The following is a 15,822-nucleotide window of genomic DNA, read 5'->3' as shown; positions in this document are numbered from 1 at the left end:
TGAATCTCTTGATTGTTGAATTAAATTTTCTCAGCAATCTGTTGTCCTATGTAGAGAGCTATTTAAGTCAAATGGTAATCAAAATCCATTGTCTTGTAAATCACTACAGTCTAAAGCAATCACCAAAATGACTTACTCTTCAGTAAAGTGGATCATAGGAGGAACTAGACAGGAATGAATGAAACAAAATTTTGTCTGCCTCTTAGACTTCTGTCCACCTTCCCTCCTCAGGCAGCCTCAGCTGATATACATCATGCACTAAAGCCACAATTATTGAAGGGTGAAGTTAGCAGGGCTTTTTTACCATTAGGACAAAAAAATTTTATTCATGGTTTCCAACCTGCCTGTAGTGCTGTTTGTCAAGACTGTCTCTTTTCCCAATAACAAATAGTGTCATTGCTTCTTTTTATCCAAGTATTTATCTAGTATTCAGGGCTATTACAGATTACTTCCACTAGGATGAGAAAAAAGGGATGGAATAGGCCTTTGCTGTTCTCTTGATTTACAAATTAAATATATAGGGGCCCTTAATGCAAGTACACAGGAAGGTCTTGTTTTTGTTGAATGTGATAAGAAATATACATCAAAAGCTGTGTGTTTTTCCTCTGCCCCCAGTCTCTCTCCAGTGAATGCTTTCTGTCAAAGCTCTCTTAACTTTCTGTAGCATCGCATTAGCAGTGTCATTTTGCTTCTTTGGCATCTCTGTGATGTTTGTAGCTGAGACCATGTGGAACAGCAACATCAAAGTCCATTCCTCAGTCCTTCACTTATCATCCCTCTGTAAAAGCATTAGAATTCTATCTAGGCCTTGTTTTCTGTTATTCTAGTCATGCTCTTGAACAAAAGGACCGAAAATTGTTCTGGTTTTTTTTGTTCTCAGGGGTGCCATAGTAGGTGGTTATTCAAAGACATGATGTGACCACCTTAGCTCCATCACATCATTACTTACCCCAGCTCTTTAGTTTCATTCTGATCTAGGGCTGTACTTGCTGTAAGGATGGTCTTTCTGTTCACGGTAAAATTCAGTTTGTTGCTTTTTACAGAGATGTTGCCTTTTTTCCTTGGGGGAAAATCACCTCTTAAATCCTCTAGTTTTTGAAGGTGGCTATATCTCCCAAGGTGTTTTTTATAGTAGTCCTCAGCTATTGCTTAAAATGTGTATACGTACTTTAATAACGAGAATCTTAGGGCTTCTCTGTTTTTTTGCCTGTTTACTAATGAACCTTTTCTCATAGCTTAAATTTGTTATGCTTATCTAGGAAATATTTTTGTGTGCCCAAATAGGGTGTATGTTTGTGTTATGGCAATAGAATTGAAATGAAAAATAAGCTCTGTAGGGCCTGCAATCTGCAGCCCATTGCAAAGAGAGTTGAGTGTTGCATGCTCCACTCCTGCAGTAAAATACACAACCCTAAACATGGTACCTCTGTTCTTCGTAGGCATACGTGCCAGATACTTGGCATCTTTAAGTGGTATTCAAAGTAGCTTGTACATTGTGGAGAGAGGGAAGAAGAGTGAAGGATCGGGAAATAAACATCTGAAATCCATTTTCATTTGCAGGGACAGTCTGTAAGTCTTACACTAAAATAAGACGTTGATTTCCACCCCTGAAGTTTTTTTAAGGATGACTAGCTCACTCTTTAGTTTAAAAAAAAAACTCAAAACTGTTTTCTGTAATTTGTCCAGTGACTTTTTCTAAGCGGTCCTGAGACAAAAGTTTGAATCCATACCTCTTCTGCTCTGAGTGAGCTTGGCAACTCAGCATCAGCAGGCAGTTCTTCACTCCTGTAGGCTTCTGACCAGGACTAGTTAAGAAGGAGAAATGAAGAGTAATATAAATTTCAGTCTCTCAGGCAGGGAGGGCTTTGTATGTAGAGGTGCTTCTTCATAATCCGTAGAATATTTACAGTAGATTGTTAAGGAAATGGGCAGCAGTAACATCAGCGTTGTCTGAGTGGAAGCTGTTGTGAATGCTGTTTGCTTAACGGGGATTGAGACTGTCTTGCTGTCGACAGTATTTACTGGATCCAGCCTTTTGGATGTATTAGATATTTAGATACCTAATTCACAAATCCCAAGAAGATGTAGTCATTCTTGATCTCTGCCAGATAGTATTGCTTAAAGTAGATCTATTGGTGAAAACTGAGGTGCCAGCAGCATCACAGGTGTCTTCAGTAGTTAGCTGGATTTCTTTGTACATCGGTTTCTTGTACTTAGTCTTCAGATGAACTGATGACTTCTGTGTTTGTGTGCCCTCAAGGAAAGTGTTGCCTTTTCTGTAAAGGTGATTGGGGTGAGGTGATATAAGCAAGGTACTTGGTTTTAGTGTATGGAAATGGATATTACCATTTTGAGGTGGATGCTAAATTAAATCTGACAGTGATTTGAAGCCCCAAATTCCTCTAAGGATATCCAGGTCATGCTTTTTTTTTTAGGGGTTTTTGTTTGAGAGGTTTGCCTTTTTTTTTAGTTCTGTTTGTTGTTTTTAAAAAACCCACAGAAACTCACAACAGGGTCTGTTACATGTATTTTATCCTGTCAACAAGGTGTCACTGTTTTATATAATCCAACAACAGAGGACGTAAGGTGTTCAAAAAGGAAAGACAGGATAGGTCGTCATCCTATGAAACTGAAAGGAAAAAAAAAAAGTGTTTTAGAATCAAAGACTCAGAGATGATGCTATTGTCACTGCAGAATTTCTAATATAGCACACTCCATATTTGAAACTGAAAGTTAAGAGGAATTTATCTGGATAGTAGTTTATCTCAATAACATACAGCGCTTTAGAACAAAGTTCTAAAGTTTAAAACAAAGAAAAGAATAATTAAAGATTTAGAGATAAATGATACAAAATGCAACCTGAGTTTACCAGAGGTAACTGTGGCATTCTTTGTAAAATAAACCATGTTTACAGATAAGAGCTACCATATCTCCCATCTGTCTGGTGTTCACTAAAGCATTTGTTGTGGAACTGACACTAGAAGAGTATTAATGAAACTAAAAGGGATGTTCTTTAATGCTTTAATCTTTTGTTATTGGATAAGAAAGCAGGTAGAGAAGTAGCAGCAAGTTGTGCTATGTACTGAGTGTTTGTACCTGACAGGAAGAGGAGGGGAAAGGTTTGTGTATGTCAGTCAATCAGAGGACATACTTCTTAAGGGTAGTCCAGTCTCTGCAGGTACTGGGTCTGGTGTGAGTCTGTCCTTATTACTTCAACACTAACAGCTGTCCCCTGGGCAGGGAAGGAGAGGGTAAACACTCAGGAAATGGTCTGGAAAATTTGCTTCTGCAGAGGGCTTGGTGGTGTGAAGGAGCAGTAAGAGGGAGGAATAGGAAGATGGATGCAAGGGTCTTTGCTTCACAGCAGTTGCTGTGGTCTCTCATCTCTACCTGTCTTTGCTGATGTGGCAGCAGCAGCCAGGTCAGCTTAGTTTAGCCTGTGGACAGGAGCAAGCAGATGCACTAATTTACTGCTTGTTTTGCTAGGGTACTGGTATTGGGTTGGATAAAAGTGTATTTCGAGCTAGAGGGAGCCTGCTGATCAGTGAATCAGTGTGACTTAAGCAGCTGTGAAGAAATAAACCAAAGAAAGGTATTTTCAATATGTTAGCATAAAATATTGCACCTTCACATTCCTAGTCTGACTTCATGGTTAGAAAAGATGACTGGGAGGAGTCATGTAGAATCATAGAATCATTAAGGTTGGAAAGGACCTCTAGGTTCATCAAGTCCAACCGTCAACCCAACACCACCATGTCTCCTAAACCAGGCCCTGAAGTGCCACGTCTACGTATTTTTTGAACACCTCCAGGGATGGCGACTCTACCACCTCTCTGGGCAGCCTGTTCCTGTATAAAAGTGAAATTTTTCAGTTGATGTTGATGAGTTAGGACTGGAAGTTGGACTAAATGGGGAAAGGGTAAGAGTGATGTGAAGTCAAAGGCAAAAATGCTGTTTTGTTTTTAACACCTCACAGTTTGAGGATACCTGTATAATTATTTGCCTCACTCCTGTATTGCCGAATATGCCAGTTGCTTTCAGAAGAGAGATGTTACTTGGCATAAAAGTTGTAAGCTAATGAAACAGAAACTGAGGTGCAGTTTTCATAGATGCAGGGTGTAGTGAATCATGCAACTCATGAAGGAATTAAACTCACAAGTTCTGGATAAGTTACTAAAGAAAAGTCTGACATTCTAATAAATTAATTTAAACAAATAATTCATAAGTTATTATTTTTTATCCTGGTTTCCTGAGGAAACAAGGCTCAGGAGCATGCTGTTTATACTGTTCGCCAGTCTTTTCCTCTACTAGTAACTTTTGAAACTGACAGCCGGTTTGAAATCACTTGAAAAGAGAAGTGGAAGGTCAAAAATACCTTCCACTTAAAATTGGTGGCTGGGTGGAGGAAGGAGCAAATTAGTATACTTGAAGCAAACAGAACCTTGACATTAGATGTTCATTTTTGGCAACAGCCAGGCAGACAGTCCATGCATCCTTCCCAGCTACTGGTACAGCATTGCTCGCTCTTGCTCCGCATCCTGAGGAGCATGGAAAGAGAACAGAAACTGGGGTGTGGGGTGAGACAATGCACCTCCTGAACAGTGAACTAAGCTCCATTATTTTCTTGTTTCTGATCATATGTTTTTTACAATCTAATTTTCTGACTGCTTTTAACTAGGAATCCCTGAGGAGCATAGTTTCATTTCATCTATACCGTTAAGCAAGCCCAAGGGATTAAAAGATTTCTGTTCCTTTTTTAGTGTTTGATAGATTTGAAAGCTGAAGATATGCTTTTATTTTTAATGAACTGTGTACTATTTGAAATGTTATCAATTTGACTGTTTCCAGAGTTTAGTGAGCAATACACAAACATTGTTCTGAAACAGTCTTACTTCTGTTTGCTGTTTACAGATTTATTGCTTATATGCTATAAATTTGTTCTGTATGCATTTAATGCATACTGTCTAAGCATTATTTTAACCTTAATTTTTTTCTTGTCTCCTTTTTCTTAAAATATACTGAGATCCACCAAAATACAATATTAAATACATAATAAATCAGCAGGTGGGATTTTTCAGCAGCGTTGATATCCGTATCTCAAGTACCCTAAGTACTGTCATTACAAAATTCCTATTTACTTCCCTTAGTAGAGGCTCAGGCTTTAAATTCGAAGATCCTCAGTCATCTAGTCCTTCAAAATTCCAACAAGAAAATGGTGATTCTTGCCAAACCAGAAAGGATACGGAATTTTTTTGTGAAAGATCCTAGTTTAGTTAAATCTCAGCTGCTAGCATTAATAACTACACAAATACAAAAACTTTCATTTCTGTCACTCTCCTTCTAAAAAATCTTGTAAGCAGGTAGAAGAAAGCTTAGAAAAATGGTAATCATGTTTGTATGTAAATATATACATTTAGTGTGTACTTTGAAAGAGATAGCATTGAAAAACTACTGTTTCACCTAATGCACACTGAACTCCTATTTAATTTCTGTCTCTGAATTGTCGAATCAGTGAATTTTGTCTGTGAGAGAAGTATGGAATGTTGACCAATGCCTAGAGAAATTTCATTAGTTTGTAAAGATGTTAAGCATGTTATATAGAACTATTTTTTTCATCTTAATGTAAGATTTATTCTCGCTTCTCATATAGTAAAACTCGGGGTAGAAGTATTCATAAAAAGGGTTAGGCAAAACTTATTTAATCTCTACAGAGACATTTCAATTGTCTAAAATCTGCTCAAGGTAGAGGGAATCAAGCTTTATTTAATGTGATCTGTTCAAAGGGCATCTGCAGAATCATCATGTACTAATTTCTACTGTCTTGCTACCAGAAGAAAAAACGTGTTGGTGCTCTTTGAAGGCCAAAAGAGGTGATTCATGAATGAAGAGTCAAGTTACAAAGGGCAGAGCAGTGTCTATTTTGCCTTTTTCTTTTCTTTTCTTTTCTTTCCTCCTAGTGATACCTGCAGGTGATGGTCATAGAACTCTTTTGACTTCCAGAATGTAATAGGTAAATCATACTAGTCAAGAAAATTAGGAAATTATGTGCTAAAAACCCATCAAAGAGGATTTCCATAGACTTGTGTCTTACTGTATAAATTTAAATATGAGTTATAACTAATGCCTGTTTTACTTCTGCTTAGGTTAAGAATATCATATATTATTTAGGTGATTTTTTTTTTTTTGTTAACCTGTCTGTACTCAAGCCATTACGTTGCAACTGCTGGTCAGAAAGGATTGTGGAAGGCCGCTTGATATTTTGCAAACTGCCCAGTGTAGTGGATCCCAGGAACAACCAATCCATTTATCTTTTCTTCAGGGAAGAGGCCCAAAAGCCTTGGGAAGAGGTGGGGCAGCAGAGGACCTTTCCTGTGTGAAGCATGCAAAAGATCTTGTATTCAGTTTTGTTTCATGCTGAAGTGAAACAGATTTCTCAAATGTGTTATTTGGGACAGAAGAAAAGTGTGAGGTGAAGGGGAAGAAGTAGGGGTTGTAACCCTAGAATACCAGCAGGCTGCTGACTATAGTGTTTGCATGAAATATTGAATCACTCTGCTTAGTGTAGATACTTTAATCCGAGTTCAGTGTTCTGAGTTCAGACAGCATAAATTTGAACTGGAACCTCTCACATCCATGCGAGTGCTGTAACTCAGCAAACAGGAATTCAAGGGTCTCCTTACTCCCTCACGTTTTCAAAAGGAACAGTACTCTGGATGGTCTAGTTCACTTGATTGCCAAAGGAAAATTAGCAAGTATACACAGCGTTATGCTCTGAAAATATAGAACTATATAAAATGTGTATCCATTCTTCATTTATAAAAAGAAGCAAAAATTATTTGGGACTTAAGTGAAAATGTTCTAATTTTTAAGCATCATTTAAACCTCTGGGTAATGATGTGAAGCAGTCTTAGCCTTTTGGAACATGTGTGCTGCCCAGGCAGAACTATCCAGGTTTTGCAAACTTAGTTTCTGTTATACAGTTTGAGTAGATACTATGGAAGATCTTTCAAAACTGTAAATGTCTAGATTATTTTTAGGAAGAGGAGTCATTGTTTTGTTTGGAAGGGTGTACATTTCCAGTATATGGAAGTCTGTTTTTAATTCACATATCCTCAAAGCATATGTAGGTGCATGCGCTACATAACCCTTTCATAACATTTCAATTTTTCAGAAACCAATTTTTTCTCACCTTCATTCACATTCCATCTTTGTAAAATCTTTGGTGTATACATTTATGAATTATTTTAATGTCAGATTCTCAAAACTGTATGTGTACAATTTGTGAATTCTCTTTAACATAAGCCGCTTACTTTGTATCTCTGTCTGCAGATTTGATTCTGAACATAAGACTTGTCTGCCTTTTATATTTGTTTGGAATTTATATTTGTTTTGGAATTATGTGCTGAAGTGACATCATTAACAGCAAAGATTGATTAAAGTTTGATTGTTATGATTGTGAACAGGTAATTGTCTCATATTGGGCAGATAATAGCCAAGCTGATCAAACTCCTCAGCTGTAAGAGGCTGGTAAATAGGCATTGCATCAACTGGCAGGGCAGTTTGACAACCTGATCAGACAGACAAGCAGTAACTGTAAATGGGAAGCTACCTAATTAATGTTTTTTACAGCAGAATTTTTCAGTCCACCTCACTGTCTGCATATCTAGCCCCAAATTTTGTCAGTAACAATTTTACAGGAGAGAGTGTGGAAAACCAGAGTAAAGCCAAGGTAAATGATACTGCTTTCCCCTCACCCACTCACCCAGTCATCTCATCGTAGGAGGTGATTGGGTTGGTTAAGTATGGTTTCCCCTCAATAAATCCATGCTGACTACTACTGGATCTCCCTCCGGCCCTTCATGTGTTTGGAAATGGTTCCCAGGAACATTCATCATATGCAAACTTGTAAATGGTGGGCAAGTATTTTTGTTCGTGTGTGTGTGTACACGTGAGCTGGCTAGGGGAATAAACTAGATTGTTAGTAAGATGTGGTGGTCTGCTTTTGAGTGGTTAAGACATGGTAGTTATTATTAGACATACAAATTTCATCAGAGTGTCCTTTTAACAGTCAAAAATACTCATCTACTGATACTGAATATTAGTATTGTAGGGGTATACATTTATACAGAAATATAAATTATAGTCATATTTAAGGTATATTTTTTATTTGAAAGAACTCTATAGACATGATAATGTCTTCTAGTAGTGTTTTGTGAAATAATGTCATGTTTACTTTGTAGAGCAGTATGTTTCATTACATAATGGGTATACATCTCCATTTCAGGGAACAAAGAAAACAGGTTTTATTTTTTTAATAGAAAAGACTGTTGCAAAAAAAAAATATTACTAATATAATTCTCATGTAAGTTCACATCACTCCTGTGTTCAAGAGAAATGCCTTGGTTACAGCTTGTTAAACAACAATGTGAAAGTAAATTGTTTGAATTTGAAAATAGAGTGTATCTTCTATCAGTTAGCATTTAATCAAGTTTCTTCCTGATAACGCTATTAACAGAAAATTTCAGTATAGCTTTTAGCTTGCTCATGCATTTGAATTTCAAAGAATTTATTTGTTCATTTGTCTAGCTGTGACAAACAAAATTACTGTATGTGCAGGGTAGTCACCCACTTTCTATGACAGTAGATGGGCACAATGACAGATAATGCTGAAAAGCTGCCTCCTGGGGAATTCACACTCTTGGAGGAGTTTGTTCAAGTGACATTTTCCTGTAGTGCTAATCTAGGTAATGGGTGTGGACTTTTCATTAATTACACACATGTAAGATATATGAGAGTTTTAAACTCTCTAAAATTTAGAATTTTACTTACTTTCCTTAAAACTTTAATATGTAAGTGCCATTTCTGTTTAAGGTGATTGGGATAAAAATATGGAGATGTATTCTGAAATTAAATTTACTATTATTTCTCTTTAGTTTCAGGAACTGCATGCTGTATCACACACGCTGGTTTTGCTAGGAAGGAACAACGTACTAAGAAATTCTTTAATATCTCTTCTGCTATCAGAAATACATCAGTTTGCTGAGCAGCTATTGCAAGCTCACCAGGTACTCTTATCCTTATTTTTGGAGGAGGACCAAAGAGTGGTATTGGGGAGAGTTTTCTCTGTGTCTGTATTTCATAAAATGTAGTAAATGGATCATTCTATAGAATATGCAGGTTTAAGAGCCCAGAAAATACTAGCACCTAACCTTAACAGCAGATTGAAAAAAAGATATATAAAGTAAAAGAAAATTTCCATATGGACAAAAGTAAAATTATCAGACTTGTATTTACATGATGCAAAAGCTATCCAACATTTAAAATTGTAAATAGTTTGTTGCAATGAGTAGAAGATGAAGGGGAGAACAGAATGGTGATAATATTTTTGATGAAATTTGTTTTTAGGTTAAAATTTTTCCAGTAAACTATAGAGTCTAAAAAAAAAAAAGACAGTAAGTGGATGTTCCTTTAACATATGGGGAAGAGGTATGTGAAATAAATTGGGGTTTCATAGATTTTTTTTTTTTCATGTATTTCTGAGTGGTGATATGTGTTGGATGGTATGTGTTGTTCACACTCATATGGGATTATGACTTGATTGTACACTCTCCTAGAAAGGTCAATAAAAAGAAAGCATCCAGCTTATTATTTGCTGGAAAATAGTTATTGACATATATAGAAAATATTCATCATAGGTATATCTAGTAGTGGGCCAGTTTAGCAAATGTTTTAAGTGTTGCTCAAGCAGTCTTAACTTTCTTTTTCTCTCTAGGATGTGATGTGGGAGTAAGTTCTGACTGCTGGAGAGGGAACATGTAATTTCCAACCCAAATTCATAATATGGTTGAATTATATTCTGAAAAGGCTTCAGAAAGGACAGTTTTGAAAGAATTAGGCAATGAGCTGTTTTACTAGTGGCATACAAGAGTTATTCATGGCACCCAAAAGTGAACAGTCTTAAAAAAAAATGTAAGGATAGGGAAGTATGTAATTAAAAAAGAAGTTTGGGGTTTTTTTATTTTTTTTAAGTTTAAACAAGTTGCTCATTTTTAACATTATTAAATCTCATCTGTTAAAGAGAATTAGTCATACCTCCTTTCATCAGAGTTTTTGCCAGTGGCAGCACAAAACTCTCCAATGCCCCACACTGATGAAAAGCTTACATTGAGCATTGCACTTTGAGTTGGTTACTACAGTACTACTTAACTTTGCTATACTGTAATTATTTTAAGGATTTCTTTCATATGTGGTACATAAAATTTAATTCTGGAAATTTGTAAAAGAAGTTTGACTCCTCTTAGGCTTTGCTTTACATTGGAAAGATTCATATATTTGTTTTTAAAGTCATGATGAGAGATTACAAAGCTGTATAACTTGCAGTTGAGAAGATGGAAGTAAATTAGTATCTTAGCCATTATCAGTCCACAGTACAGATTTTCAGGCTTTCTACTACTAAGAGCCTTGAAATGCCTCCTACCTTTACAAGTGAGGAAATGTATGTTTATTATTGTGCAATGGGAAACATAGAATAACTCTGACAAAATACCTAATGAGGTTCCTTTTCACCCCTTTTTTTTAAACAGCCCTTTCTATTCACCCAGAGAAATAATTTAATTCTCTCATATTCAAGGATTTAGAGTCATGTTTACATAAGGAGTCTCCTGCTCTGCTTCTGCTTCCTCCTACTAAGTTGCCAGTCTGCCTTCTGCTATGGAAATATGGTAGACCCTTCTTTTCCTTTTTAACTGATACAGTAATTTAGTTATCTGTTTGTATTTTCTTCATGCAGCATTATAAGCGTTTCTTGGAAGATTAATGCATCTTGATCAACCAACCACAAACTGTGGTCTGGAATAGGACTTTCATATAATCTTAATAAAGTTCATGGGGCTTTCTTTTGAGTCCTTTTAAAACACTTTGCATATAAGTGACTATCAGAAGAATAAGTGAGCTTCAGGCACTTTAGGTAGAGGCTCCAGTGACTAATTTTACAATGACAAAGTAGTCTTGAAATGTTCACAAACACACACCCCCCGCCGACTCCCATTGTTGGACTTTTTCTGGGAATAGTGGAAGGTTCAAGGTGGCTGAATTTGAAGCCATAGGAGCTCTGCATCTTTCTGTAGCTGATACTTTGTAGGACTATAAGATTTTGAAAAGCTGTAGTGCATGAAGGGAAAGTAACTGAAGTTCTGGTTTGCTTAGCTTGCTGTGAAGTCAATGTTTTTAAAGTTTATGCATTCTTGAATTTAGTTTACAAATAAGATGTATTGTGTTAATTTACAAACCCTTATACGCTCTGTATGTGATAATTATTTCTGAAAATACTGATTAGCAAAAACCTTTCTACTTATCACAATAGGACACTAAACTCTAGTATTTCTGACAGCCTGATTTGCAGACCTGCTTTTGAATGTTTGACTGTTAAGCATTACTTTTGGTAGGCACAATTCTGAAGAGGATTAAGATATTTTTTCTTGTTTTATAATCAAAACTAACAATATGATATCAGTTTGAAATATACAAAATGACAGCTTTAAAAAAATTCTTCATAAATATTTGAATTAGAATTTGCAGAAGGATAATGCTTTATATAATCGAACTTCATTAGCTGAGAAGTATCCTAATCCTGTTTTGTTATTTAAGCAAAACTGCTGTTAATTGCAGAGGCGTTTCATGTCTTCCACTTAAGACAATCAAATGAGGGACTCTGAATTTTAGTTAAGATTAGAGGTGTGCAAATACCTGTTTTCTTTTTGTTTTGCTTTGTTTCTTGTTTGGTTTTTTGTTGTTGTTGGCAGATACAAGAGATAAAGAAATCTGAGGCATAAATGCAGGTTAGCTTGCAATTAACTTTTAAACATTTGGTAAAAAAAAAAACAAATTGAAAACATTGCTTATTCATCTATGAAATGTCTATGTTTCATTTCTGTAAAAAAAAAAAAAAAAAGTTGAAGATGTTTTCCAACACTGACTTGGATTGAAAACAAAATTCCTTTTAATTTTTCTAAATGAATCATGTAGATATCTCAACACTTTTATTTTAACTTCCTCATTAAGACTTGAGCTAAGCTACAAATAGTCTGTAATATGTTTGCGTTCCAGAATATGCAACTTCATATTCAATCATTTCTTCATTAGGAAGTATGCTTAGCTCAGGTTATGTAGGTGTGTGGATATGTTCTTTGATAAATACTGAAAATTTTTTCTTTAAAATTCTGACTGATTTTAGTGAATTTGTATTTTTGTCCTCTTAGAACAAGCTTATCTGTCTATGATCCACAGTTTTAAAGACCTGTCTATGCCCCTAGCTTTACAAATTAAAAAAATAGGTTGACTGTAGGAGAGTATATCTAACGAACTATACCAGGAAAGTACAGAGGTTACTCTGCATATTTTCATATTCTTCCCTAATTGGCTAAATCCATTAATGGGAAATCCATTAATATTACACAATAAAGTGAAATATGTGAATAAGAGAACTTAAAAAAATATTTTGGAACAATATTCTCACATGTTAATATAGAAAATAAAACTTAACTAATGAGCATGTAAAACAGTATAGTTACCCTGATTTTTTACCCAGTTAAGATTAATTTTATGGTAGTAAACTTTCAAGCAATTTAGTAGTTTGCTTTTATTTATTCAAAGCACTTCATAATGTGCTTAAAGTGAAGCTCATACGTCAGTGCTCCACTGACACCAGGACACTGACTTCTAGGCAGAAGCATATTAACATAAACTCAGTTGGATCCCTTAATTTTTACTGATGTTGGATACATACTTTTCATTTTTAACTGTAATAGGAACCTTTCAGGCTTCATAACTCTGGTTTATAAGATTACAGTAACTGACACTTATCTTCCTATGGGATAGAAATCATCTGACCCCCAATTGGATTCCTGCTGCAGAGCAGATACAATTCTAAGATACGAAGATTTCAGAATTATGCTATGGAACATGGATTATTTTTCAAATGCTGAGGTCCTCACCATGATAGCAGATCATCCTTTATGGTAACTCTTTCAAAGACAGAGGACCAGAAATGAAAAGCATGTTCAGTGCCCATTTCTAATCCCCCAGCTGTTAATTCCAAGAACTCTGAAAAAAGAAAATTAAAAACCAGAGAATAGATTTGAAAATAGAAAAAGGAAGACATACTGTGAGGTTTTGGGAAGCCCTTTTATTCAGGAATTGCAGATACATAGCTTGTTTAGCATTAGATTTTTTATATCACATCACTCCCTGTATGCCATTTTTCATTTTTAAAACTTTAAAATATTTAATTCACAAAACCTGTACACTGAATATTCTTTTTCTTAAACAAAACACCAAATTATATGTAATTCTTTAATATTATATGTAAGCATTAGGTCCAAATCCAAATCTGGGTTCTAACTTTTCTCCTGAAATGAATGGTGCAGTTAGACTTTGACACAGGGTACGGGATGGGATCCACTGCTGTCCACTTCTCATAGAAGTCAATGAGGCAGCTAAGGTTGACTAAAAAGTTTGCCAGTATGAAGATTGGGCAAGGCTTTGAATGTTACATACATTTTTGAGAATCAGGCTCATTGTGACGGAATAGCTTTGACTCAAATGAGCCAAAGTTCTTAGATATATGGTGGGATTTGTCTCACTTAACTTCAGATTTCTGTGATGTTTCCATCTGGTTTGCTTACTTTAGTTCTCCTTTATAGCCAAAGGAGGGAGAGAGGCATTTCTTGTCCAACCTATTTTGACGTACATAATGATGGTAATTGGCCCTAGAATTGTCTGCTTCTCTCTTCTGGCTGTGAGAAAGGGAACTTAAGTTGATCGGCTGAAGTGTAGATGTTTACATTGTAGACATCTAAAGTTTTAATGAGGAAAATCCCATCATATGTCTCTGACTCTAGGATGGTCTGGGCCAGACTTGTTATGCAAGGAAAGGCCTGATCCTACAGAACAGTTGTAACAGGTAGTCATGCAAAGTGTACTTCTGTCTGAACGCTGACCAACTTGTGTAAGTAACCTTATTCGATGTTTGTAACAAGTTGTATTTCAGTTAGGATAATAAATAAGTTAACTTAGTTCCCAGATATTCAAATTCTTTAAGTGTACACGTTGTTGGAAGAGATTGATGATGAACAGGGGTGCGGGATACATGTATTAGAGTTTCCTGTAACCTGCGTTCAGGACTGGCGTGTCTGATGCGTATGCCTCTAAATAGTTAAAACTAACAGTCTATGCAGGCAATGTATTTAGGAAGAAAAAGAATAAGGAGGAGCATGGATGCAGTATGATTTTGAGCATTTTCCAAGATTTTTGTTGCTATTCAGCACTGCGTAGAAAACAGTCATGTCACTGAAATGTCAGACTACATGGCAACAGCTCTATGTGGAAGCAAATTAAGGGCTGAAATAGTTCTGTGGCTGGACAGCCATTTTTTTTTCTAGCAGGCCTGCAAATTGGAGGCATTACGAATGTCAAGATGGACTAGCTCAGTCGGTAATCAGTCCATCAGGGAAAATGGAGTTTGCCTGGAGCTGTGTTCAGCTAGATAACAGAAAGGTTTGAAGTGCTAAGAACTGAGCTATTAATGTCAAGGCTTGTCTTCATGAGCCTTTCTCCGTGCAGCCATTCTGTACCCAGTGGGTGCTCTGGGCTGGTATGGTACCCACCATATGCTTTATTCTAAACGCAAGTGTGTCTGATGTGATGTAGAGAATTCTTCAGATAAGCTCCTGTTTCCAAGAAGTCTATTTTGTTTACGCAGTATGCCTGATCTCTTCAGCTGTAAATTTATGTATGTTGTAACAGAGCTTTTATATGGGTTAGGAAAAAAGATATAGTAATTTTTTCCAAATACGGTAGAAAATTACTAAAATCATTAGTTAGAAAAAATAGCTGAGAACTTATGCAACTAAAAGTTAAATGCTTTTTACAGTCCACTGTTGTTCAAGGTACTAAAATGGCTATCCAGCATATTTGGCTTTTTGTACTTTCTCCTATTGACTTTTACTAATGCATCAGATTACTAATACTTAACCCAGGTAAAAGAATAGAGGTCAATGCTATGTAGAACTCATGAAAATAATTAAACTTGCATCTGGACATCTGTTCATCCTTTTTAAGATGTGATTTCTTTCCTTATTATTCTGGTAAGCACAGATTGTAACATATTTCAAATTGTGAATGGTTAAAGATGCTGCAATATAGTGCTCTGGGTAAATGTAGAATTATTTTTTATTCCATGTGACTGCTGATACTACTGGTAACAAAGGAAGTAATGTCTGGAAAGAATAATCAGTGGATCTGCATTTTGTCTCATAGATAAATAGTTAGTTTAGAGATATGGACTCATGAAAACATAAATATTTCCCCTGAAAGACAGGAGTGAAAGAATCAGTTGAGACTCAGTATATGTCAGAAGAACGCCATACACCTCTGCAGTCTATACCTGCTTTTGCTGCATATGTCATCCCCTGTTACAGATTAGATTTTAAGGTGCAGACGTGCCAGGCAGAAATGGAAAATGACAAATGGTTCCTGCGGTTTCTCTTCCCTCTCATACTATCATAAAATGATTGTGCTAAGGAGAAAGGAGTTTAGAAGTATACTTAGAGCTAAAAGGTAGCAGGGCTTTGACTGTACTCAGGTGCTTGCCAAAATTGAGGATCACATGGTCAGAAAATCTCAGGTGTGTTTGGGAATAGAATCGATTACATGAGAACTCTGTATTACTGTTGACTAGAGAATTATTACTTCTAATATTGGTGAATCATCTCATTCATGGAAACGTACAGCAGAAAAGAAAAATGCTTAATTACAGAAATCAGA

At 35.9% G+C, this 15,822-nt stretch overlaps 1 protein-coding gene across 1 annotated transcript in view; it reads left to right on the top strand.

Moving 5' to 3' along the window:
- Positions 1-15,822, top strand: part of MEI4 (meiotic double-stranded break formation protein 4) — an 82,663-nt gene that overhangs the window by 29,599 nt on the left and 37,242 nt on the right. The window contains exon 4 of the mRNA XM_064448634.1: positions 8,934-9,065. Coding sequence (XP_064304704.1) covers positions 8,934-9,065 — 132 coding nt within the window. The remainder of the gene's footprint in view (positions 1-8,933; positions 9,066-15,822) is intronic.

The sequence above is a fragment of the Phalacrocorax carbo genome, chromosome 3, assembly GCF_963921805.1.
Source record: "Phalacrocorax carbo chromosome 3, bPhaCar2.1, whole genome shotgun sequence".
Classification (NCBI taxonomy): domain Eukaryota; kingdom Metazoa; phylum Chordata; class Aves; order Suliformes; family Phalacrocoracidae; genus Phalacrocorax; species Phalacrocorax carbo.
This window is presented reverse-complemented; position numbering and strand designations above follow the sequence as displayed.